The 25404-nt window shown below is 34.7% G+C and overlaps 3 protein-coding genes across 9 annotated transcripts in view; 1 reads left to right on the top strand and 2 right to left on the bottom strand.

Annotated features, from left to right (window-relative positions):
- sgg (shaggy) overlaps window positions 1-14097 on the bottom strand; it is a 65764-nt gene extending 51667 nt beyond the window's left edge. Inside the window, exon 1 of one of the 2 annotated variants that reach the window (XM_065350846.1) lies at window positions 13645-14097. In XM_065350846.1, the coding sequence (XP_065206918.1) occupies window positions 13645-13729 (85 nt within the window). In that variant the 5' untranslated portion in view covers window positions 13730-14097. The remainder of the gene's footprint in view (window positions 1-13644) is intronic. The other variant, XM_065350845.1, reaches the window with a different exon arrangement.
- Window positions 12791-22726, top strand: LOC135836182 (titin homolog). Of its 6 annotated transcripts, none has more exons than XM_065350839.1 (11): window positions 12791-12945; window positions 14903-15066; window positions 16593-16684; window positions 16795-16980; window positions 17068-19713; window positions 19994-20891; window positions 20982-21046; window positions 21238-21772; window positions 21857-22015; window positions 22113-22245; window positions 22333-22726. In XM_065350839.1, exons 2-11 carry the CDS (start codon window positions 14977-14979, stop codon window positions 22518-22520), a joined length of 4992 nt encoding a protein of 1663 aa, XP_065206911.1. In that variant the 5' UTR covers window positions 12791-12945; window positions 14903-14976; the 3' UTR covers window positions 22521-22726. The 6 variants fall into 6 exon arrangements, with proteins under 6 accessions (XP_065206911.1, XP_065206908.1, XP_065206910.1 ...); XM_065350836.1 differs by having other exon boundaries at window positions 12791-12987; XM_065350838.1 differs by having other exon boundaries at window positions 12791-13200.
- Pfdn6 (prefoldin 6) lies at window positions 15496-16218 on the bottom strand. Its single transcript, XM_065350849.1, has one exon. It carries the CDS (start codon window positions 16035-16037, stop codon window positions 15657-15659), a length of 381 nt encoding a protein of 126 aa, XP_065206921.1. The 5' UTR covers window positions 16038-16218; the 3' UTR covers window positions 15496-15656.
- Window positions 22727-25404: the final 2678 nt, after the last annotated feature.

Below are 25404 nucleotides of genomic sequence, written 5' to 3'. Positions count from 1 at the left end.
TGAAAAAATAAAAAAAAGAGCTACTGACGAAATAATTTGGAAATCCGCGTATATCATCTGCTACTCGAATCGGTAGAAAAATCGTAGCTGAGGAGTTTTAAGCTCACGGAGTTCAAATTTGAGCTTCAGAAGCACCCCCTCGGCCACTCTTCTTTTCTTTTCCAGGAACACCTTCGCATACAGAGGGGTTAAATTAATGCAAAACTAATTTTACTATCATCCACTTAAGAATACACCAGAATTGAAATTTAGGAGGAAAGGAACGAAACTAGAAAGGGATTCCATAAGTTGTTTCATCATTAGCCAATTTTTTTTCCAATTGTCATTCTACTGCAACGAGGAAAAAAACAAGAAAATTCTCATTAATCTTCAAAAAGCTCGTTAAAATGTGAGAATTTGAACTAAATCTTTCGAACCGTAAAAGCGTTCGCGTCAAGGCAAAGTGGGTAGAAAAATGATGAAAAATTCACTTTACGTGTTTCAACTTCCCAGAACGTATCATTTTTTCGTTAATAATACCTACATATTCGTATACATGGTTCCAAGCATACTTATTTGTACGAGGTGAAAGAAGGCTTATATGTAATTTGATGACAAGGAGGAGAAGTAAGATGTCATTACTGAAATACGAGCAGGTATACGTATTTTGTTCGAACGGCTTAATATCTGGGGATTTCCGTTAATATGAGTCACATTTATTTGAAAATTTTTTTCACTCGAACATAGACCGTCTTGGAAGAGGACTTTTTTTTTACTAGTCTTCAAAAGTTATATTATGTCAGATTATTGGCCGTCGAAATTTTTATTTTTTGACAAAGAAACCTCTCATTTGCCAATTTTGTTTATTTTACATCATCAAAGCATTCAAAAAACTTTCGAGATGAACTGTATACATTTTCGAGCAGCATTTTCAAAAACTGAAATTTTCCAAAAAAGCTAGAGGCTCCCTTCATTGAATACAATGTTGGTGAAATTTCAAGTCGAAAAAAATCTGTTCGAGGCTCAAGAACTGTTCAAAACGGTTCGAAATAGTTTACAATCAATTCGGGGGGAGGGGTGGGTCGAAAATAGGATCCATATACGACTTCAGCTTTGTAGGTCAATTTGGTGACATGTTTCCCACTTTTGAGTCCCTTAATTTTAGAAAATTCATCTGAAATCGAAAAAAGCACTTTAGCACCTGAAATTGTGCTTGATTCATTTTTGTCCTGTTCAAATTTTTTTCTGGCAGTAAGGATGCCTCCCTAGTTCGTAAACCTGGTTCCTGATCACATTTGAATTATTATCACATTTAAAGGCCCTATTTTGACGTAAGTATGAAGAATAATATTTTTCAGGAACTTAATTTTTTTTAAAACCATCGCGTAATATGAAAAATACACCCACTTTTTTTGCTCATGCCAAGAAGTAGCCATCAAACCACAATAGTAAAGAAAATATGCCTTGATGCTGCTCAATCCCAGATTTTGAGATTTCAGAACATTTTTTTGTTGAAAAAATTCGTGCTCAAAAGACACTTTTTCCAGCTCATTTCAAATCGGCTCTAGATCTGCAAAGTATATTCTGGAGCTGGAGCCACCTAATCACACGTTTCGAGATTTCGAGGCATTCTTGAAAAGAAAAATTGAGCTTTCAAAAACTTCATACTATCCTCGCATTTTTTGAAAAAAAAAGTGATTGAGAGTTTTCCTTGTGAAATTGTGAATAAGTATTTCGAAACAGAATCCCCTTCAATTAAAAATCAAGCAATCTTGAAAAACTCAAATATAGGATTCAGCTATAAAGAAATTCTATTGAAATTCTGACAAGATCAAAACCACTGAAATGAACAGCAGATGCTTCTGAAAAAATTGAAAATGTGATCCAAAGCTTTCAGAACGTAAAAAACACTAAGTATAAAAATAATGTTTCAGATGATTTAAAGCACTGAAACGGATGAATGGGAGGATTTCAGCTAAAAATTTATCAATGTGAAAAAAATCACAACACGAACCACAACGTTCGATTCTACTCGTCGAAAAAATACGCAAAATTTCGTACAAATTTTACACAAACGAAATTAACCCTTTCTATTTTCACTGCGAATAAATTCTATCCTTTTTTAGTGTGCGTAGCACACTATTGGTTTCGCTTTGAGAAATGAAATTTCATTACACATGAATGTTCTCTTAAACTATCCAACCGTTTTTTGTACCTATTGGACACCATTTGAGAATCATTAAGGCGGAGGGAATAGATTATTTTTTATTCAATTCGGATGGGTAATTGCTGAGTAATTGCAATTTTAGTTCATTATTTTAATGCATTAAATCCTAAAAAAGGGAAAAGGGGACTCGCAAAACACCTGCCGCTCATTGTACCCTGCTATACCCCCAGTCTATTCCATCTCCGCTTTTCAAATCAGCTGTCTCATTGTACCCTGTTACACCCCTCATCTGTTAGCTGTATGTTCCAAGTGGGAGTGGTTTGGTGGGGCGTTTACCCAACAAATATATTCTTTTAATGCCCTAACCCACCATGTGTACTCGTAGTCGAATGGTTAGGGCATGTAGGTAGGAATAGGAATTGTAGGGTCCCAGGTTCGAATCCCCATCAGGTAGGTAGGTATAGGTGACGGATTTTTCGTTGGAAATATTGGATAGGTAAATGCTGTGGAGTGAGTACATGATGCTGGTGCAAAAAAAAACGAATTTTGAACCCTGTAGCCCCCTCGTTTTGATTTATAAAAACAAAGTTATGAAATATGATGATATCATTTTGCTAAATGAATTTTCATTTGACTTATTCAAATACTTTTTACTATACCTATAGCGCCGTAAGTACAGTAAAAATTACGTTGAGATGAGTAATTTTTACTTTTTATGATATAAAAATTACTTTAAAATGAGTAATTTTTACACAACTTGGTTAATGTAATTTTTATTATCATGCTTTAGTAAAAATTATTAAAACAAACTGATTTTTACTAATGTTATAGCAAAATTTATTAAAATGATGATTTTTACTATAAGATTACAGTAAAAATTATTATTGTAACTGAACAGTTGAAAATTGCCGATTTTCAAAACAAATTTTATCATACTTATATTATGTATTTTTGTATGGGATCTGGTTATTGTGCTAAATATGTAGTCAACATTTTTTGTAAAAATTACCCATATTTTTTTCTTGTTATTTAGAGGCAATGCGAATTCTTAACATATTTTATATGATTTAATAATTTTAGAATCAAAGGCAAATTCTGAAAATTGGTTTGAAATTTTATAAATTTGAAGACGATGGAAATTCTAAAAAAAATATGAAAATTTGTCATTTAGAGACACTGAGAATTCCAAAAATTGATTAAAAGTTCTATAAGTTGTAGATAATGTGAACTTGAAAATGATATGAATAACACTAGGCAACAATTTTTGACTTTTTTCGTGTGTTCGGGTTGAAAATGGGCTTAATCGATAGTTTAGACCCTAAAACAAAAAACAGAGTGGGATTTTTCAATTTGAATTGTTTTTGTGGTCAGGAGAGATGATCAAAGTTTCAAAAATGGCCGTTTTTGCCCTATTTCACGAGTTTCTGGCGACACCAGTATTGTTTTTCGAAAAAAACCAAGGTCATATTCGGATTCTACGCACTTTTTTAAGTAAACATCTTTCCCGGATTTTTGATTTTCGAACATTCAAGCGCATACGGAAGATTTTCGTTTGTAACACGAAATTTTTACTGCACGAGAACCTCGCCCGCGCGAACACGATTCCGCGCCACGATTACATCGTGGAGTAACGCCAGCGTCGCGCGCTCCGAGTTTTAAAATATGTTACAAACAAAAATCGTCCGTATGCGCTTGAAACTTCGAAAATCGAAAATCCGGGAAAGATGTTTACTTAAAAAAGTGCGTAGAATCCGAATATGACCTTGGGTTTTTTCGAAAAACAATACTGGTGTCGCCAGAAACTCGTGAAATAGGGCAAAAACGGCCATTTTTGAAACTTTGATCATCTCTCCTGACCACAAAAACAATTCAAATTGAAAAATCCCACTCTGTTTTTTGTTTTAGGGTCTAAACTATCGATTAAGCCCATTTTCTACCCGAACACAAGCATGCCGTTGCCTGGTGTAATTGAAGAGCTCTATTCCAAAGTGGGTTAAGTCATTTTTTCCTCCAAAAAATGCGTTTAAAGTTTTTGATACTGAAATTTGTTCTGTTTCCAAAGGTCGGTGCACCTTTCCTTTCTTTGGACATAGAACAATCACTTGTAGAAAAATTTACTTTGAAAAATCCATCCCACTTTGGAATAGAGCTCTTCAATTATTGCATGTAATATTTATATGAAGATAATGAGAATTCTGAAAAATTAGAGGCATGCACTACTTAGCTATGTAATAGCGGTTATAGCTGTAGAAAAGGCAGCTAGCTACGCACACTTTGCAAGCTTAGCTGTCTAGTTTTTTTACCTTGTATTCATCAAAGTAAACAATAAATATTGTAACATTTTGTGGTAACGATAAAAATAAACTCGATATACTAGGGTAAAAGGCGACGTTGAATTTAAATAAAAGCCTGAAAAAAAAAACAGAACATCGAAACTGTCGGCAAATCGACTATACCGAAAGAGGGGAAAACTTTCAACAAAGCTGTAAAAAAATTATCGCATTATCAAGCAAAACAGGAGGGTACCGTACAAAAAGAAAAATCGGCGTATACGATAAGAATTTGATAAACTTTTGCGAATAGTACTCGTACATCGCGCCGTCAATCATTCGGAACGGCAGCCGAGCACGCTTTTAAATACTGAACTGTCAAATATTTCACCAAAAATACTCGAGCCGAATTTAAATCGAGTCCAATTAAACTTACTAAGCTCGATGAACGCGCCAGCCTGGTCATTATATACATATTACATGAGCTATGACACATTACGAATCACCTATTTATTGTAGTAGCAGGTTCGGTATAACGGTACCGCGTGAACTTAAAGTTATACACCTTTCGGCACACGTCTAGTCGTACAAAATTTTACACGAATCGTACGCAGAAAATTACCTTAATAAAATGGGATCTCGTCGTATAACGTTCGGTAATTACGTATTTATTACAATTCACTCGACGAACGTACTCGAGAATTATATCTTTAATACAAAATAAACAACGAGGAAATCAATTTTTATAAAATATTCCGCACACATTTCACACTGTCATCATAACGTAGAACGACTCGAGCGACACACTCACGATGACGAAAATTTCAACGACATTGTTTATCATCCAAATTCAACGCGGCAACAGTTCCTTTGATACTGGTAAAGGTCGCGAGTCGCCTTTAAACACTAATTCATTTACATCCTAAGGGAGCTTTTCTCGCTGTACTCGTTCGCCCTTTCGAATACCGTTGCTTTTCTTATTCATACGAACAAATAAAATGAAAATTTCATTTTCATTATATCGCCATCGTCAGCCACGACAGATCCATAAGAGAGCTTTACGTTAAGGACCAGTGTACAATCGACATTGTACGAGTACATTGTGTAAAATACAATCATTTTCGACCTCGATGTACTCTTTTACGATAGGTACAGTGGATAGAGTCAAATTACAAGGGTATATTTTTTGTGTTTTTACCCTTTGAAAAAAAAAATTGCTTTTAGGAATTCTCAAGTTGTGCACCACAATTTTTTTGAAAATTTTTAGAGTGTCAAGTCGATCTCTTGAATCCATCACGATTACTTTCGAACAGATCCAAAGCCTTCAGCAAAACCGAGACAGACAACAATGCTTTTTCGAGCGATTGAAATTGTTGAAGAAAAATATACTTTTGCTAGAGGCTTCAGATCTGTTCGGAAGAGAAAAAAATCAATTCAGGAGTCAACTTCAGAAGGCAGAAGACGTTTTAAGGGATTTTCTGCGAAACCAAGTTTCGAATTTTTTTTTTTAAATGCGAAATTTTCAGCTATACCAACTTGGTAAAAAAAAAAACACTCGTCGATCCAATATCTATCAAGAGAAGTAATTGCCAACTAACGAGAAATTTTGAACTAAATGGAAAAAATCAAAAGAGCATCCAAAAATATCTACAGGCCGTCGAAGATGGTTTTTGGGGTCCAAAACCATCTGACAAAATTTTTAGATCGCTAGTTAACCCTTTAACCCGCTATAAAATGGGTAAAATTGGCAATTAGTAACCAAATTTTTTCAAACTTGTAGGGATGCTGGACTTCACCAAGGGTCATTCATAGGAATTTTTTGAAATTTTTTAAAACAACATACTTAATGGTATTTTCATCAGAATTTTTTATACAATATAGGACGATCTAGAACAATGCAAAAAATTGATTTTTTCAGATTTGTTCCGCATCAAGTCGTGAATTTTGGTCGAAAATTTTTTCTCGCAATGTACGTATCAAAAAAGACTCCCCCCCCCCCAACCATCAACCTAAATTTGGGCCAAATTCGTCAAATTTTTCAATGTTTTATAATTTTTGCTCATTTGAAAAATTGAATCGCGCAATTTTGGGAACTCCGGACTCTTGAGGTGACCCACTATAGGCTAAAATTCATGTCATAGGTAAATTGCAATTTCAGTGAATTATAAATGTCAATTTTTTCTTTCTTACCTACAATTTTTGAAAGTACCAAGAGCATTTAAAATTTCAATACTGCTATTCTCAATCCCACATAAATTGGTAACCATTAATTCAACAAAATTAGTAAATTGTTCGGAAAAACGATAAGTAAGTTTATCAAGTTCCCAAAAATCTGGCTGGCGTCACAGTATGACTTTCTGGTTGAATCAATGAGTAAGATATGAAAATGCATTTTCCCAATACGTTTATAAGAATTACATGTTCCAAATACCCAGAAAAATTTCAAATCATCGTTCCACATGAAACAAACTTCGGGTAATCCAGAACATTAAATACAAGCTAAAAATATTACAATATTTTTGTTAAATTTAACCAAACAAATGGCTAAATGTATGGGAGAGTTTACTTTGATAAAAAAATAAGAATCAAATCCAACTCCGTTATTTTCAAGATTACCTCAAAGATACCTAATTAACGCACTGAAGCGTCAAGATCCACTTTTGATAACTATAAAATTTCTTCATCTCATGAATCGTTGACAAATTTCTCAGTATCAAGAGTCCTCTATTTATAAGGATCACAAAAAAACAAGTGGATAGGAAAAAAAAATAGCAGCAGATGGGATTTATGTAGGATGAAGAAAATTCAATTTTTTAAACGACCATTGAAAAATCATTGAAAGAGTTTCAAGTCTTGTATCAGAGACCTACATTTTCAAATCTTTCATTCCTTCCTCCTCTCAAAACCTGCAGAACAGGCTAACAACTACCCATAGTATACTACCATGCAATTTACTTTTTCCAAAACAGATTAGGTATGTACGTAAATTTCCACCAACCTCGACGAGTTGTCCTTTTATTTTCTGTACGAGAAAAATTTTCCAACTCACCTTACGGCGAAATTGAAATTAAAACGCTGAGAAAAATTCGAAAAATGAAATTCGTGAAAGTTTCTCCCCCTAAGAATCTTCATCTTGGTATCGTATCAAAAAAACCACGTAGACTACACAAGAACAGCTGAAGTATATCAAGATGGGACCACGAGAGGCAGGAGCACAGTGTGGTAAGCTTTTTACGCGTTCGACATTTATAAAAATCTCTCTCTACATTTTCATTCAAATAATGAAATCGAAAAAGTAAAACTTTTTATAATTTTTGTTTCCATTTTTTTTTCTCGCTCTTTCTTCATTTCACGGTTACCTACCTACGTTATTTTTTTCACTCTTAAATACACATCCAACTCTTCTTACTCCTCCACCATTCTCTTTTTTTTCTTTTTTCCTTCACAACTCGACGTTAACTTTTATCAAATAATATCGCGAAACGACGACTTTTCGTTTCCACAACAATTTTTCATTTATGATTTTGTATTTTTCCGCGTGTGTTTATTTGCCGTATAACTTTTTTTGCGTCATTTTCAAATGATAAAGGTGTTACTAATTTTCCATACCGCGAAAAGGGAAGCTGTAGTTGTGCCTATGCCTGATTTACGTTGAAATGATTGGGTAATACGTGGAATTCTACAACGAAAACAAGACGTAATGACATTTTGGAAGAATAATAAGCACGAAATTTCGTCTAAAAAATTGCTGAAGAAAATACGAAGACAATATGTCTAATACATACAATATTGAAAAACACAACAGAGGCAATTCAACAATGAAGCGCGCCAGTTTTAAAAATTGCCTTTTTTACACTACTCTTTGTACTTGTTTGTGGAGACAACATTTTTCAAACATTTTTCGTAACTTTTCTGAGGTAATTTGTGCAACCATGGAATCTGAAATTGTAATACTTGATGTATTTCTAGTTTATATCACATGGTATCTAACGGATTTTTTTTGTTGAAAAAATCACTACTCTTTCACTACCTTTTTTCAACCAAATTTTCAGAATGCTATCTCTCCCCCCCCCCCCACACACACACACACAAAAAAATTGACAAAGTCAAACATTTTTTTGAATGTGCAAACATTTAATGAAAAATTTGAACGACATTTGGGAAAAAATGTACCAATTTTTCGAAATGAAACGGCGAGTTTTAATGATTTGTCCTTCAAGTTTGGAATTTTTTAATTGCGGAAAGGAGAAACAAACTGGCCCTGGCGAAGCGAGGGCAAAAGCTCTCGAAAATCGGTTGTGATGGGTTAGTTAATTACGAGTATAAGAAGTTCATTATTTTGCTTCAAAATTTTGAAATTCAAATGATTTGTGTATTGAAAAAAAAGCAAACGAGCCCGAGCAAAGCGAGGGCAAAAGATTTTAAAAATTCATGTTTTGAGAAGTGAAAAAAAATATCTTCATGCAGGGAGGAGTTTATTTTTCTGATTCAACTTCTTGAATTTGAACAATACGTTTTTTATGGGGGAAAAGAACAAATAGCTCGAGCGAAGCGAGGGCAAAAGCTCTCAAAAATGTGTAATTCAAGCTCTAAAAAAGTCGACAAATGAGCTCTTCTACGAATTAAAAATCGGGAAAAAGTATCAAATTTGAATCCTTTTTAACAAAATTCACTAATTTTTCACTACTTTCACTACCTGTAAGATACCCTGACTCTAAACTTTAATTTTGGGCCCGTGTGCCACCCACAAGGTGGATCGGTCGGTGATTCTCAAAATGACGCGATTCAAATTTTTAAATAACAATAATTGTAAAACATAGAAAAAATACGACAAGTTTAGTTCAAATTCGGACTGATGATGTAGTTGGGCGTCTCGTCTTTCGTGATACATTTCAAAAAAACAGTTTTCTGGCCAAAATTTGCCAATTTAGGCGGAAAAAATCGTGAAAAAAATCAATTTTTCGCATTTCTAAAGGTCTTTTACCCACAAAAAAATTCTGAAAAAAATTCACATTGCACATCTTTCCAACATACCATCAAGTTTGAAAAATTTCGAATCGAAATTGCCGAAGACGAAAATTGTTACCTTAGAGCTCGTACTCACCTTCCCCTCCTCCCTCCCTCCCTCCCAAAAAGACACAGAGTAAAACATTTTAATGCATAAAAAAATCACCAAAAAAAAAAAACAGATCATTACGAATTGAAATGTTATGGTTTTCAATTCTAAAAAATTGCACAACATACTTTGAAACTTTTAGACAAATTATTGACAACAATGTAGGGAAGGACTTCAATAATTTCTAGCAAAAAAATTAAATAAAAAACTAGCCAAATAAAACGAGATCAACAATTTTAAAAAAAGGAATGGTTTTCTGGCAATTTCAGACAAACCAGCGAGACTTCAGGACAATTTTTGAAAAAATGGGTAAGAGTAGGGAATTTTAGCAAAAAAACAACCTATTTTTAGAAACTTTTTGGCAATTTCTGGCAAATCCCTAAGCGAGGCTCCGAATAATTTTTGAGGAAAAAAACTAATTAAAAAGCAAAAATTGACAATTTCAGCAAAAGAAATTACTACAGTACATTTTTTCGAAAATTTTTACAAGTGTATCTTTTGGAGGGGCCAAGGGTGAGTTAACGATCTGAAAATTTCATCGCAGGGGTTTCAGATCACGAGGAAGAATTTTCAGTGGCTAGTTTCAGAATCTGAGAACAAGGCCATTTCACATAATACACCCAGTTATCCGATTAAGGCTGAAATTGGTTGAAAATGGTTACAAAAGCAATACTTTATTTGTATTTCTAAATGTCGAATCAGTTATTTGATCCTTTTCAATGGTATTCTCTAACGACCAGAAATTTGAAAACATTTTCAGAATTTTTTTTAGAACAGTTCAAAATACATTTGGTGAAAAGAGAAGGAGCCGTTGAAGTGGAGTAAAATCAAGCTTTATACTATTCACAGTTTCATTAAATTTTGCTCATTGGTGTTGTTCCAAAATCTGCAGCTCCTTCAGATTTCAGATAGAGGGCAACTAGTACATCATCTGTATCCATTCTCTCACATCCAAATCTGACATATTCGACAAGGCGTTTCACAGACATACTGTTGGGAAGTAAATATCCAATCAACGAATTTTAAGGTCAATTACTTATCGATTTCACTCCTCAGTTGTACTGTATATCAAAAAGACGATCCTTTTGACTAAACTCTACACGTGATTCTCGTTAGCGCATTGCACAATTTTCAAAATCAATCTCCATTTAAGAATAAGCGACTCGACACGATGCTAACTCATTATGAAATATTTAAATCGTAATAAAAGTTCGTGAATTTGTGATTTCCATGACTACGAAACGTCTGGGAAAATAACGACTTAGTTTCTTCAACTCCAGCACTGAAATACAATTTGGTTTTTTTACGTACAAAAGGTATCCGTAGAACGGAATTATGAAACATAGACTTGATCAAAAATAACATTAAATCGCATAATTATTTCCAAAAAATAATAGTATTTTCGTCAATTTTGCAAAAAATTTCGCCCGGAAAATCCGACAGTCGAATGCAATAACGAAACGATATGAAAAAAGCGCGCGATAATGCATAAATTCTAAACACGGCTACACGTGTACTGCGTTCTTGGTAATATTTACGAACTTTACGAGTGCAAGTTGGAATACTTTAATTCGCAGAATTACAAACGCCATAAATCAGATTATTTTTAGGTAATACTCGGCGCGGCGTCGCGCTTTAAATATTACTAAAACTGAGATAAATAGCCTATCAAATTTGCGAAAAATTTAATCGCACCGAAAAAGACTTCCGAATTGTTAGAATTTCTACTGGTGGTACACAGATGTGGGAAAAAATTCTCGACTCGATCACCCTACCGTTCAGGTTATTGTCACGTAATCAGGGCACCATGACCTTGATAAACACATACGACAATCTTGATAATTAATAAAACACGGCGACCGCGCGTGCTCGTCGTTGTATTTTCGCAAACGCAAAAGCAAAAATAAAACCAAAACCAGCCACCGAGTATAACTGATTCATTACCAACCCTAAAATTTTACAATGAAATTTTCATCACGACGTAATTACCGGGATGTAAAAGTGTAAGTAAAACCCTATAGCTACGAGTATATACGACGTTACAAGCTCAGGCAGCACACATACTAATGAAACTTACGGTACGGTACACGGGTTACCCATCATTTTCCACTCACGAATTCCAACACCTGTCTGTATGTTGGTTTTTTCTCTCTCTCGCTCGCTCGTTCTTTTTGGGTGTAATGCAAATAACGAAAATCGACGTCGTTAGTTCATTCACATCAACCAACCTATTTACTTTAACTAATTACCTACTTTGTAAATTCGCCGCTTTACATTTGCTCATAATTTACTAACTAAATACGAATTAAAAACATTAGAAAGCGTTTTGCTGCTTTATTAGTCGTTCGCCAAGATTAGAAAAAATTAAGCTGCTACGCGAGTCCAAGATACGAGCACAGAACAGAACGTAACGGGCACTAGGTTAATGCACCAGTCATCGCGAGCGATTTAATCACCAGTCGCAGAAATATTACTATATTCGAATAATTAACACTAAGCAAACGCGTGTCAAGATCCGAGATGCTATTTTTTTCATTTTTCTATCACCTCATCAAACTACGCTGTTCTCAAAACGAAATGGAATCCACTCGTACAACTGCAGACAGCCAACACACCATTCGTGCAATTTTTTTTCCAAAAAGCGTCACCGAAAAAATAATATTTTTAAATCGCAGGTTGTATTTTGCACAACAATACGTCGAGTGTTTGACAACAACGGTACATTTTTTCTAGCCAAACAATCGGTTACATAGGTTTGCTGCACGCAAATACGAATCTCATTTTCTCATTGTGTATAATCGTACGAGTACACATACGTCCGGCGTACTAATAAATCTGCCATTGCACTTGTTAAATCTGTAAGATTATATGAAAATAATGCATTCGAAATACATTCATATCGTCAAGTTGATTAAATACTGGCAGTGTGCCCGGAATCCAAAATTAGATAGGTGATATGTGAGTAATTGGAACTTGAGAGTTTTTTGGGGGGAAACTTGGCGTTTTAAGAAATATTGACCTCGTTGCATAAATTTCTCACTTCGTGTTAATCATTCGGTAAATACGTCTGGTCAACGATGAAAAGGAAAACCATTAGCTAGGTAGGTACCGATCGAGTAACAGTAAGGCGAACAAATTCGCTAATTAACACCAACTGCGTCTAGGAAAATTAAAGCGAATTGTCAATATTAAACACAACAATAATCTCGTAATTCTGGCAACAAACTTATCGATGGCAATAATTCGTAAATAAATTTCGCAATCGTCCGTGACTCGGGATGGTTGTACATTCAAATGTGAGGTTATTTGAAAACTCAATGGCGTACGATTTCGTTTATTCGGTTCAACACGACGATTATCACAGAGAAGATGTACCATTTGAAGCAAGTTTTCTTCATCTGCGTTTCCAGCATGTAAGTGAATCGAATCGATCGACGTGTATTCCACAAAACAGGGTAATGATTAATCAAATTAGGTTAGGCCTATGATCCATGTAAATGAAACTAATTCGCGTTACTCGTTTTACTAATCATTCTCGATCTCGAGCGAACCGAAAAGACAACGCTGATAATGGAATTGATGACGCACTAAGGTACACAGAACATGCATCGACGCTTCGTATCGTGATCATATGAGAAATCCACTCAACTATGCATCATCTAATCGATGTAATTTCCGCATTACTGTACTTCTCTGGGTAATTGAACGGACTTCTCTGTACGTATTGATCTGCACACAAAGATTATCTCGCATATCGAAAATGGAGACGATTACGACGAATCTAAGCTCACAAGCTAGGATCAAAATTAGGATACACGACACCACAATCACCACATCAGTGTCACTGCACTGGTACTGGTACGAGAATAATGAAAGAAACAATAACCGTAGCAATATCGTCGACGATGAGAATTAGTAATCGAGGATTAATACCTCCTGCTGTAATGAGAAGCGTCTATAAAATGAGAACAGAGAGAATTAAAGACAATGGTGAGAGAACTACGATGATGACACAGTCGAAGGCACAGGTCGTTATCAATCGATTAACTGCGAACTAATAATTACTCGAGATTAATACAGTGGTAATATTATCATTCGAAGGGTTTACTTACTACTTATTTTGAAGCCACCAAGAGGAGGATTAGGAGGCTGTTTGTTTCCTTCAGCGAAGGAAGTTGTTCTAGGGCGTCCACTCATTTCTGCGTAAATTTCAACCACTCAAAGAATGAGCAATACTAGTACCATTGTATGATGCGAAACGTACGGTTTAAACGGCCTTTTAAGCTCAAATGCACTATTACAACGATGAAACCCGAACAATTAGAGTACACAAGTAACACGGATATACATCAGATACGAGCTTCTCGTGGGCTTTTTAACTCTTATACGCAATAAAAACTTACGATATATACACAACCGAATGTATCTCACGAACTTGTAGTACTTTCGATCACGGTTTAAGAGTAAAGTATCACAAATAAAAAGCAAAACTTAGGTTATTGGAAGTAAAATTAGTAAGATATTCAATCCTTTAACATCACCATTTTGGTAAGAAAATCTCTATTTTTTAAGGTTGATTCTCTTTTGCCCAGTTGCACTAATCATACGCAGAATGCGCAGAAATCACTATTTTGCTCTTTGTAAGCTCACCGAAAAAGGTACCGTTCCTTTTACTCGTGCTAACTCGAATGATTGGCCGATTACCTATCTTTTGAATATGCGATTATTTTTTATATTATTCGCTGGATTTTAATAAATTTTGCGCTAAAAGGTGAATAAGAACAGAACAATTTCTGAAAAGTTGATAATTTCAATTTGAATGCTGCGCTAAAAGAGGATTCGAAGTTGATTATTTTTCTACAAATAGGTATCTGGAGTGGAGCAATGCAGTGGATTGCGAAAAATTTTATGTCTGTGAGAAAAATGCCACGTTTTTAAAGGAAAAATTACAACGAAGTGACTTCTAGCAGTACGTAAAGTCAATTCGGAATTTTGGAAATCCTGGAATCGTCGGCGGGAAATTTCTTGAGAACGGTGAAGTTTTTCCATTTTTTTGGTCAAATTTGTTGAATTTTCCCTATTTTCTCTCAACTTTACGATAAAATTTACTTTTCGTAATCGATTGAGTTTAATCAATGATGAAGTTGACGTTGAAAAACCTATTTTATATTGGTGACATGTATTTTATTTAATCGAAACTGCTCTATGATTGATGGACCATTTTGTTTCATCTGAGTTTTTTTATCAGCGTTCAATTGTAGGAATTTTATTCATTTATTCGGGTATGATACAATAATTATGATTATCATTTGCCATAGTTAACGTTCAACTGCATTCTCAGATTGTTGTATTTACTTGTTTCTTGTACAGATGTATGAAAACACCAACCGGATGCTGTGAAGAATCATTGTCATCTACAGATTTTTGACAGACCAGTGACTGAGATGGATTCCTCGTTGACTACCAAAAATGACGAGAAAGATTTCAAATACGATTCTTCAATCGTGCAGAACACCCTTCACAAACAGCTTGTGGTAAGAGTCCCTTATGTTTCTGCGAGTTGATACTCATACGTAGACGAATGATTTCTCAGACTTTTTGATAGCTTCTTTAAACCTTAAATCAGTTAGTTTTGCTAGAAATGAGTATCATCTGCTTTTTACTTCTGCTATTTGATGGTTGAAAAATATTCATAATTCATAATTGTGATCTTTGTCTCGAACTCGATCTTTGATTATCTGTGCATAATTTGTGAACTGATTACATCTTCACCAGTCATGTTTCTTACGTTTGGATTTATCCTCTAAGTTTTTCCTAGATTATTCATATTTATCATCGATAGACCCAATATGATAACACTCGTCACTCGAAATTTCACGTTTCTTTAATTTCATGTTTACGACTGGAACGTACATCTGTGTAAGTTTTTGAAAACGTTTCGAAATATAATCGAACAAGAAACATGAATTGCCATAGAAAAATTTATTTTACATTAATTATTTAACTTAGTAACTGCTGATTACATTAATTAAAAGAAACATCTTCATTAGTATTAAATATGTTAGGTACAAATACCAAAAAATATCACAAAGCGAAATGATGAAAATGAAACGAAAACTTGTGATTACTTTTTGCCAACGTTGCCTACTTGCAATTGTTGTAATTCTTGCTGTAGTTTTGTGAGTTTTGTTCGACAATCTTCCAATTTCATTTCGGTTACCGTAGAAGCGTTATCAATTCGTTTGATTTCTCCTTTAATGTAATCCATTCGTTTGGCGACATTTTGTTTAGCTTCGGTCAAGTCTTGCTTAATTAATACCTTGCCGATCATTTTATATACTTCTTCATTGTCTTTGACGAAATCTAATTCGGTTTTTACCACTTCATTTTCATTCAGCTGGCCATCCAATTGTTGCCGTTGTTGTTGCAGCGTCTTGTATTCTTTCTCATATTTCTTCAGTACGTCGATTTCGGTTTGAACGTTTTTCTGAATTTGTTCGGCCATTATAAACGATCACTGACACGATTAAAGCATTCAAATAGTGAAATTAATAACCTGATGGCATACACCGCCCACAATTATCAACATTTAGGTCGGTTCAAACTTTTTAAATTCGCTTGATCGCTTCAATGTTTTTTCGGTCTAAAATTTAAATGTGCTTGCGATTTCGGATTTTTGTTGTTTTTTTTTTCTTTTGGAAATATGATACCGTGATCTCTTGTTGCCTGTCAGGTGTTTCCAAAATATCCTCCAAGAAGTAATGAGCGAAGCTCAATGGCGAGTTTCGCAACTAAATTATACAATATGTAGGTTTTTTTTAAAAATAGGTTTCATTTATATTTCATTTTTAATTTGAAAATTGAAAAGATGCATTTTTCAATTTTATTCATTTATTTTTGAAAATATAAACGTATATCTATATTGTGTGCAATTATGCATTTTTTAAAAATTATTTGTTATAATACTGACTTACTGACCTGATTTACCTAATGTCCTTTTTACCAGTTACCGACCCTGTTACTTTTTCGTTTAATTACTTATTGCAATTTTTATTTTCAGGGAATCATCGATAAAATCGAGCCCCAGAAGAAACATGCATTTTTGGACATTATTTCAAATTCGCTGAATTTAATTCTGAGTTGTTTTAAATGGTAAATATTCTATTTTTTTCCCCTCGTATTTTAGTACATAAGTATTCTGTTTTTATATGTATTTTCGGTCATAATCTATGAATGGCTAATAATCTATGTGTAAATTTCAGTAAATCTTTGTTGAAAGATAACTCTTCATCTTTCAACTGCGGACATAAATATTGCGAGCAGTGTAGTAAAAATCTTAAGAAATGTACGAGTTGCAACGAAGGAAACATTCGTACAGATATTAAGAACTTTTCCGGCATATTGAATGCCATAGATGAAATAAAGTCCAACTTCAATTCGGATAAAGTGTAAGATTTTTTATTTATTCAATTTTTATTCAAATGATTTCCAAAAATGGTAATGAATAATGATTAATTATTTTTGTTTTCTTGCAGTCTGTATGAAATCATGAGATATCTTCTCATGCCGGAAAAATTTACTCATGCAGCTGATGTCGTTGAATTCGCCGATGACTACGTCGAATGCACACCAGCTGATTCGTTGTTACACGACCAGGTTGACTTGAAGAAATTTCGAAAAACTTCACTTCAAGATAAAAAATTGAATGCAAAATCGCCTGCATCGAAAAATTCCAGAAAGAAATTGGAATTTAATAAAGATTTGAACGGGAGTAAAAATACCGCGAATAAGAGCACCGCGGGAAATGAGTCTGGAAATTTATTCTCAGAGACGACGAAAAATAAGAAAAAAGTTGACGAAAAAAGGCAAAGTTACTTGGAACTGCAATCGACTGTTTCTGAATTGAATAATGGTTCTACGCCCAAGTCAAATTCTAAACGTAAACGTAAAAGTAACGAAAGCTACTTAGAGTTACAACCGACCATTTCAGATATGTTTAAAACACCTGTTTCAAATACCAAACGTAAACGTAAAATGAGCGATACTGAACCCAACGATCAAAATAATAGTAAATCTAAACGTATTAAAATGAAAATCAACTCAGAAGACTCGTTAATTGAAGAAGAAAAATCGGAACCCAAGAGTTTACGTAAAAAAGCTTTAAAGCAGTTGATGAAATCACCGCAGCGTTCATCAGATTCATCCAATCAAGGTACTTTTTCTGGATTTAATTACCTACAGCCGATTGAAAGCTTTAATAAATTAGAACTCTTGTTAAACTGTTTTGACTCGGAGCGTCACGCGCACAATTCGCGACGTTCTAAGAAATCAGCTTTTAATATTGATGTTTTATCTGCGACAGGTGAAGAAAAACAACAAAATGCTACCGAGACGAAAACAACCCCCGTAGTTAATTCAATTAAGAACAGCGTCGGCGAGACGAAAAATTCTCTCGTACAGGAACCTGACATGGATGCCGATGTATTGGACTTGAATGTTTGGAAACATAATGATAGGTATGAAAGAAAGAAGAGTTTATTCAAGTCGGTCAAAGAAAGAAACAAGAGAAATAAAATTTCCGTTGGAGGAGGTTTGACAAATCTCCTAGAGAATCGAAAAATAACTCCGAAAAAGCAATCTCCTATTAAATCCGATTTGAATCGAAATGAAAATATCGAAATGAAGAAAACAAAAAATATCAAATTGGATACAGTGTCGACCAATCCAACGGAAGAAAAAACTTCCAAACTTGGTAACGAAGATACAGCTCCCGAAACTGCAGATACAGATGATCGAGTACGAGAAGAACCAAATCCTGTAGTTCTGATTCAAAAATTGACTCCGAAAAAAAGATCACCCAATAATTCGAATACTAATCCATATGAAGAAACAGAGGTCAAATCTGATGAAGTTCTCCCTACTGATGACAAAAAGAAATATCAAAAATCTGATTCCATGAATCCAAAGAAAAGTAAAACATCTCGAACCAAAGTTCTAGAGGAACCAGTTCCCGAAGTCGAAATTGCTAACAATGTGGTAGGAAAAGAACCTTCTAAAGAGACCGAAAAATCTGAAAAAATTTTGGACGAAGAACACAGTTTAATAGACCTGACGGAAGAGAAAACTTCTCAAATCGGAGTTGCTGTTGAAAACGCAGTTTCAGAAAAAGAACTTTCGAAAGCATCTCGAGACCGAGAAATCCTCGCTGAAATTACCGATCATCAACAAAACTGCAGGAATAATGAGAATTCAGCCGAAAAACCAAGAACTCCATTCTCTCCTGCGAAATCCGATGCAGTGAGCAAACAATGTGGCAAACTTGGACTTCCCTTATTCCCCGAAACTAACACGGATATATTTTCTCAGAAAGGCAATTTGTGCAGCAGTACTCCTTGCGTCTCAGCCATGAAGAAAATCACGAAAACGTATTCTCGAGCTAAAAACAACCTGTTCAACAAATCGTACCATGACATCAGTCCCATTGCAGAAGAAAAAATTCGTGACGACAAATTAATCTTTCTAGATTTCAGCCCTATTGCTGAAAAGGAAGAATGCGACGAGTTATTCAAATCAGCTACCCCAGTTGATAAAATGGCTCATTTGCCCATTGACCCCGAAGATCGCGAGAAATTTCCAGCTTCTGACGATTCGTCGGTAATGGTAGCCAGAGATACTCAATTAATCGTTGTAGCAGAAGTTCACGATGTACCAGCCACACCAACGACCCTTTCTGCTGAAGAAATGCCCAAACAAGTGCAATCCAAAAAGCACCAGTCTTTTCAACCTGAGATACCTGAAACTCTTCCGGTCAAAAATTCTCGTCTAGATGAAATTATACCCATGGAAGTAGATAATGCGATCGAAACAGTCGAAAAAGTTACCGAAAATATTCTATCGAAGACGTTGGAATCGAATGTCCATTTGGAAGATGAAATTCAAACTTTTGATTCCGACGTCGAACGTGAAACAAAAGTAAACAAGGCGAAAAAATTACAAGAAAGTATTAACAACAAAACGCACAAAGCGTTGTCGAGTTTGAAGAAAAATTTCAACAAAAATACATCGAAATTATCGGTAGAAAAAGTCAAAAGCTGCCTTAGTTCAACAACACCGGCCAAAAGTTCGCATTATTTCGCTCCAGTAGAGGCTCCACCGTCCACGTCCAGCGATAAAAATGAATTGTGAGTTTAAAGTTGAATTTCTCTCCAACTAAGCAAGCGAAATGAAATTGGGCTCATGTACGAAAATATCTGCTCCTACGCAATTTTGGCGATAATGAAATTTCAAATCTTTTCATAGGTGTAGAGGTACCTACCAACCTACCTACCCAATATTTGAAAAAAAAATCGTGTCTCGTAACGGATCCATTTTACCATAAATTCCATTTTCGCTTGCAAAGTTGATTATTTCTTTTACTCGTGTTAGAATTTTCATCGAATTTATTCGTCTTTTTTTTTTCAGGAACGTTGTCTCAACACCGCTCAGTAAAAACTTATCGAACGACTACAACGATGCTCCTACCCAGAAACGTGGTACTCCTACTAAAGAGGTCGCTTGTCAAACATCACCAGGGCTACATTTGGCACTTCTGAAGCAAGAATTTCCCGACTTGTTCGAGAAACACATGAGCGACTCGACGAAGAAAAATTACCCTCCGAGTGTGTACGACACACCAACCGAACCGATCAACGAAGGTGTCAAAATAACCGCTAAAACGCCCGACATACGTTTACTGGATACCACCGCCAAGTACACGTTGGTCTCGTCCATTACCTCGAGTGAAAAGAAACGAATAGATGATAACTTCATGAACGAAAGTGTACTTGGTAATGCTACAATCGACGTCATAAGCGCCAATAAAACAACCAATATTTCAGGCTACACTCCTTTAAGTCCAGAAACGCTGAATGGAAAGAAAAAATTGAGTTGTAGATTGAATTTCGACGACAACGATGACAAAAAACCTGAACAAGAAATACCCGAAGATGTGCTACCAACGGAATTAAGCGTGGAATTGCCCGACGATTCGGCAATTAAAACAGCTACTGATTTTAGCGTAGATCGATCTAACGAAATCGATTTCAGTGATCATGGCATCGATAAGAAAGACGAAGAAGATATCGTATCCGCGTCGATTCTGGAAAATACCAATGTGCGTTTAATTTCGCCAGCTTCGGCGAAGGAGCTGTCTCAGGTCAGCGATGATGTGAATAAAACGTTCTTCGAATCAGATCGTCCTGTCGCAACTGTTTCTTCTGCTACGAAGACGTTACGAGAGCCGAAGGAAGATGCAGATTCAACTCTGATGGCCATTCCCGATACCGAAGATGTTGCTGCGTACAATGATGATAAAAATGAGGTAAACGATCGATCATGAAGACGTTTCTTGTTGATTGAGTGTAATATATATTGTATTTTATCGTTCGAATTTCATTTTTTGTTCTCTCAGGTGGTCACTGATGATGACGATGATATCGATTTTGTCGCCGGTACTCCCACTTCGCAACCCAGAAGGTGAATATTTCTTTTTACATAAGTAAATTATTATTTGATGATCAATTTTTGATCTTGCAAGTGTGACTTGGATGTGGAAAATAACGTTATTCCCCCTCTTTTCATCATATTCAAAAACAGCTATATGAAAAAAAAACACAAGCAGTATTACGTTCAGAAAAATAATTCTTCGTGTGTTTTTATTGTTTCAGATTACTTGCGGATACCTTGGAAAAAATCCGAACTCCTCACAACCTGTTAAGAAAACCTCTAGACATTTCTCTTCAAGAATTCTCCATTGTGGGTAATCGAACACCTGATCTGAACATAGTACAACCATTACCCGATGTTTCGCAGTATTCCGTCGTGAAAAAACCAGCCGCCTGTGAGGTGACCCCTAGCGACGAACCTGCAAAAAAAATAGAAGACTTTGATAGAGAAAAGGTCAGCATGGAGCTGTTTAATTCTTCCGTGTCACTGTTGTCATCCGCATGTGATCAAATACAGATCGCCACGAGCGGATTAAAAGAACCTGATCTTCGAATAATCAGAGAATTCTGCGAGAAGTTCTCCGCTACCTATGTCGATAAGCTGACTGAAAAAAGTACTCATCTGATTGTTAAAACCAATCATAAAAACAGAGCTGCTAGAACTTTCAAGTATTTGCAAGCGATTGTCAGTGAGATACGAATTGTGTCCATGAAATGGATTCACGAGTGTCTGACAAAAGAGAAAATTATCAACGAGGTAATATTTCTAAGCATTTGTTCTCAATTTAACATTAGACAGGTACGTGTATAATATATGTATAATGGAAAATTTATTCTGCAGGAAAAATTCATACCTTTTGATTCGTCCGGAGAATGCGGTCCTCTCAGGACTTATCACGTGATAAAGGGTGTTACTCCGTCGCCTTTGAGTTGGTTAAACGATTACTGCATTTATTTCACTGAACCAGTACCTCAAGAGTGCTCATTGGAACAACTGCAAGTGAGTATAGAAATATAATACATATCAACGTGGAGAAAATTATGCTCCTATATTTTTTATAAATCAATTTTTATAACGAAATATTCGATACTTCCAGGGTATTATGCGAAAAACCGGAGCAATTGTTGTGAACAGTCTACGAGAATTCAAATTGTATCCGAAACTTCATCACATAATCATCGTTTCAGATGACGAAGACAATGACGACGAATATGAAATGAAAATAGCCGGTAATTGCGCTTATTTGTATCGATGAAAGTTTCAAGCTTTCAATTTTTCCCCAATGTAAGTGTATTTACGTATGTTTGTTTCTGTAGGATGGTTACAATCGTACGAAGCTGTCTCCGTAGAGTTTAACTGGATTTTAGAAGTGATCGGGAGAAATAGATTGATGCCTTTTGCTGATTTCGAAGTTATAGAAGTCCCTAGCGAATATTTACTCCAACGTAATTTTCCATCGGTTATGTTACAGTCGAACGAAGAGGATCAAAACTCCTCCGATTAGTGCTCTAAGATAGCGTCCCGCAGTGTATACCAATTTTTTAGTCATATTTTATAAGAAGTTATTTTATTTATTGTGCAGAACGTTTACGTCTAATTTATTTCTATTTTTACCTCGTCGACTTTGTATAATGGTGTTGTTTACTTTGTAATACGCGGTACTTTTTTTGTTGAATTTCAATATATTAAAGTTTATTATTTTTCATCATATTTTGTATTTTGTATTTTTTTTTTAACTTAGCTAGAGGATTTTTTTGTTACTGTATTTGCTTCCAGAAATGAACGTAAAAATTTAAAATCATTCGAAATTGGTGACGTTGAATCAACATAGGTACATGATATTACCTCAACTTATTCCACACTTGTAATTTGATTCATTTTAATTTAATACGAAAAGCTGTTTGGCACAGAGAAAAGAAACCTGGTCAGCACAGCCATTTTTTTCTTCAAAATTTCAACGTGCTGTCGAGAAAAATTTGCTAATGAAATGAGCTTTTCACTCATTTTCTGAATAACAACATTTAATTAATTTTCACACCAGTGAGGCAGTGAATTAACCACTAGATTGAAAAATTATAATTTGTAAAAAAGATGTTGAATAAGTTGCCTATTCAGTTTGCCGTAAATACGTGTTTTGATTAAGAATATCCAAGAATGTGATGATTGATGAGTGATGATGTAATATGTATAATTGCAGATAGCTATAGACCTACCTATCTACTATTACTGCGACGTATGAATTATCATTTTCGTACATGTAATAGGTTTTTAAAAGTGCCGATTTCAAATTTCAGATACATTTTTTGATACAAGCCTCCTAAAGCCTTCAAATTTGGTAAGCTCCAAACAAAATAAAAAAATAAATCGTCGTCGATGGTTTTGCAAAATTTTTTCGAGATGGGTGTTATAGAGAGTAAGAAAGAAGAGGAATATCATTCATAAATAAAAAGATGGAGTTTAAAGATTTCAGCATTTTTGAAAACTCGGGTGAAATAAAAATAATAATGATCAGAGTAAGTACAACTAGCGCGATCATGCGAAATATTTTTCACGTAATCCTTCGAGTTCAAGTCCACAGAGCGGAGCCTACTCATTATCAGACAGTCTGTCGATATTCTAAGAGATGGCGCCATGCATCTGATACATAGTAAAATTTACTGTGGGGGGGGGGGGGATTTTCAACTGTAAATAAAAAGTAACGAAATTTTCCGTCTCATGTACAACTGAATTTGGAAAAAAATTTAATTCTCTATGCTAGAAGTAGAAATTCAACGAAATGTTTCTCCATATCAGTCCCCGAGAACCACAATACAATCTGTCGACCCATGTCGACCTTATCGACGGTCAAATTTATCGAAAATAAATCGTTAGTTTATAGTCAGATATTTTTACTATTTTTAACAGATACCTATTCTGCATTTTATGCGAAATGAATAAAAAAAATTCAATATTCGTTAAGCAATCCAAAATTTTTATCGTTCTCAATTACATACTTTTCGATAATATGTCGATTTCTGTTTGAAGTATTATCGAACAGTAATAGAAGATTTATCGAAGTTGATTTCATTTCGATTTCATATCGAGTGAATTTTCGACTTGATTGAAAATCTTCATCAGAAAGTTTGCGATTTCTTATCTATAGGTATGGTATATCCACTTTAGATAGGTACAGTATTTTAGTTGAATTGATGTTCAATAGCGGAAAAGCAAGAAGTCTATGTAGGCTGATTCTTAAACAATAAGTCACGACTCACAAATTTGAGCTCTACTTTCTGTGCTAGAGAAAGAGATACTTTTTGCGAATCACGATATACAGCATATTACGATAACGCTCAAGACCTTCGTATTTAATAAATTGATACGCAATCGGAGAGATCTAATTGTTTAAATTGGCTAAAAGCCATTTCATCTGATATTAATTATCCTACAAAGTTAACATTGTCAAGTTTTTTCAATTTCTCAAAACGCCTATCGAATTACAAGAAAGTAATTTAAAATTCTTCGTTTGAAATCACATTACATAGCATTTTAGGTAGAACATACGATTACATTCCCTTTCAGACGAGCCTTTTTTTCATTTTCATTGCAGGTGACTTTAGAAGGCAATATAATAATTATTGAAACTCTACCAGAAATTTAATTCTTCTCATTTGGAAAGGTGAAAGAGATAGAGGTGAGGGGTAAAAACTTTCAACAGGTACATCTAACAAGGCCAACTTCCCCAGAGTCGAGGTGTCCACCTACAATTTGAACAGGACAGCGATTTTTGGGGAAAACGTAATCTGAACCTCCTAACCAAAATTTCACCAGCTCAGACTGATTTTTCGATTTTTGGCGATGAAGCTATAAAAAATTCAAAATTGACCATTTTAGGTGATTTCTGATTTAAAAATAAAAATAGATTCAAAGTTCGGAAAAAATTGACCAATTTGTCAGTGTGGAGAAATTGAAAATCGCATTGGAAGCTCCAAAATGACCGAAAGCAATGACGTTTGGTTCGAATAAGTTGATATTAATTATTTCAAGGCTAATTTCCATCATTTTTACTGAAAAAATGTATGAAAAAAAAATTATAAATCGCAAAAAATAATCAATTTTGAATTTTTAAAAATTCCCCAAAAATCGAAAAATCAATTTGTGTAGCTGAAATTTTGGTTACCTGGGTTTCAGACCACACTCTTTCCAAAAATCACGATTCCGTTCAATTAAAAGTAGGACATCTCGAGAGATTCCCTCAATAGCACCTTCTTAAATTTTTTAAAAATTGATGAAAATTGATTTCCAGGACTATATAAGTAATTCTGTACAAAACTCCAGCAGGTGTATAGAGCAAATGCCTAATTTTTTTTTTGCAATCAAATTAAAAATAACACGTCAACACAAATAAA

The sequence above is a fragment of the Planococcus citri genome, chromosome 2 (assembly GCF_950023065.1).
Source record: "Planococcus citri chromosome 2, ihPlaCitr1.1, whole genome shotgun sequence".
Classification (NCBI taxonomy): domain Eukaryota; kingdom Metazoa; phylum Arthropoda; class Insecta; order Hemiptera; family Pseudococcidae; genus Planococcus; species Planococcus citri.
The sequence above is the reverse complement of the archived record's forward strand: the minus strand, read 5'-3'. Positions and strand labels throughout refer to the sequence as shown.

What these genes read in the sequence shown, in the direction of transcription:
- LOC135836182 (XM_065350839.1), top strand. Translation starts at nt 14,977, where the DNA reads ATGGATTCCTCGTTGACTACCAAAAATGACGAGAAAGATTTCAAATAC. An exon ending in ATTCTGAGTTGTTTTAAATG is followed by an intron (nt 16,685 to 16,794) that starts GTAAATATTCTA and finishes TGTAAATTTCAG; the next exon opens with TAAATCTTTGTTGAAAGATA. An exon ending in AAGAGAAAATTATCAACGAG is followed by an intron (nt 21,773 to 21,856) that starts GTAATATTTCTA and finishes TTTATTCTGCAG; the next exon opens with GAAAAATTCATACCTTTTGA.
- Pfdn6 (XM_065350849.1), bottom strand. Translation starts at nt 16,037, where the DNA reads ATGGCCGAACAAATTCAGAAAAACGTTCAAACCGAAATCGACGTACTG.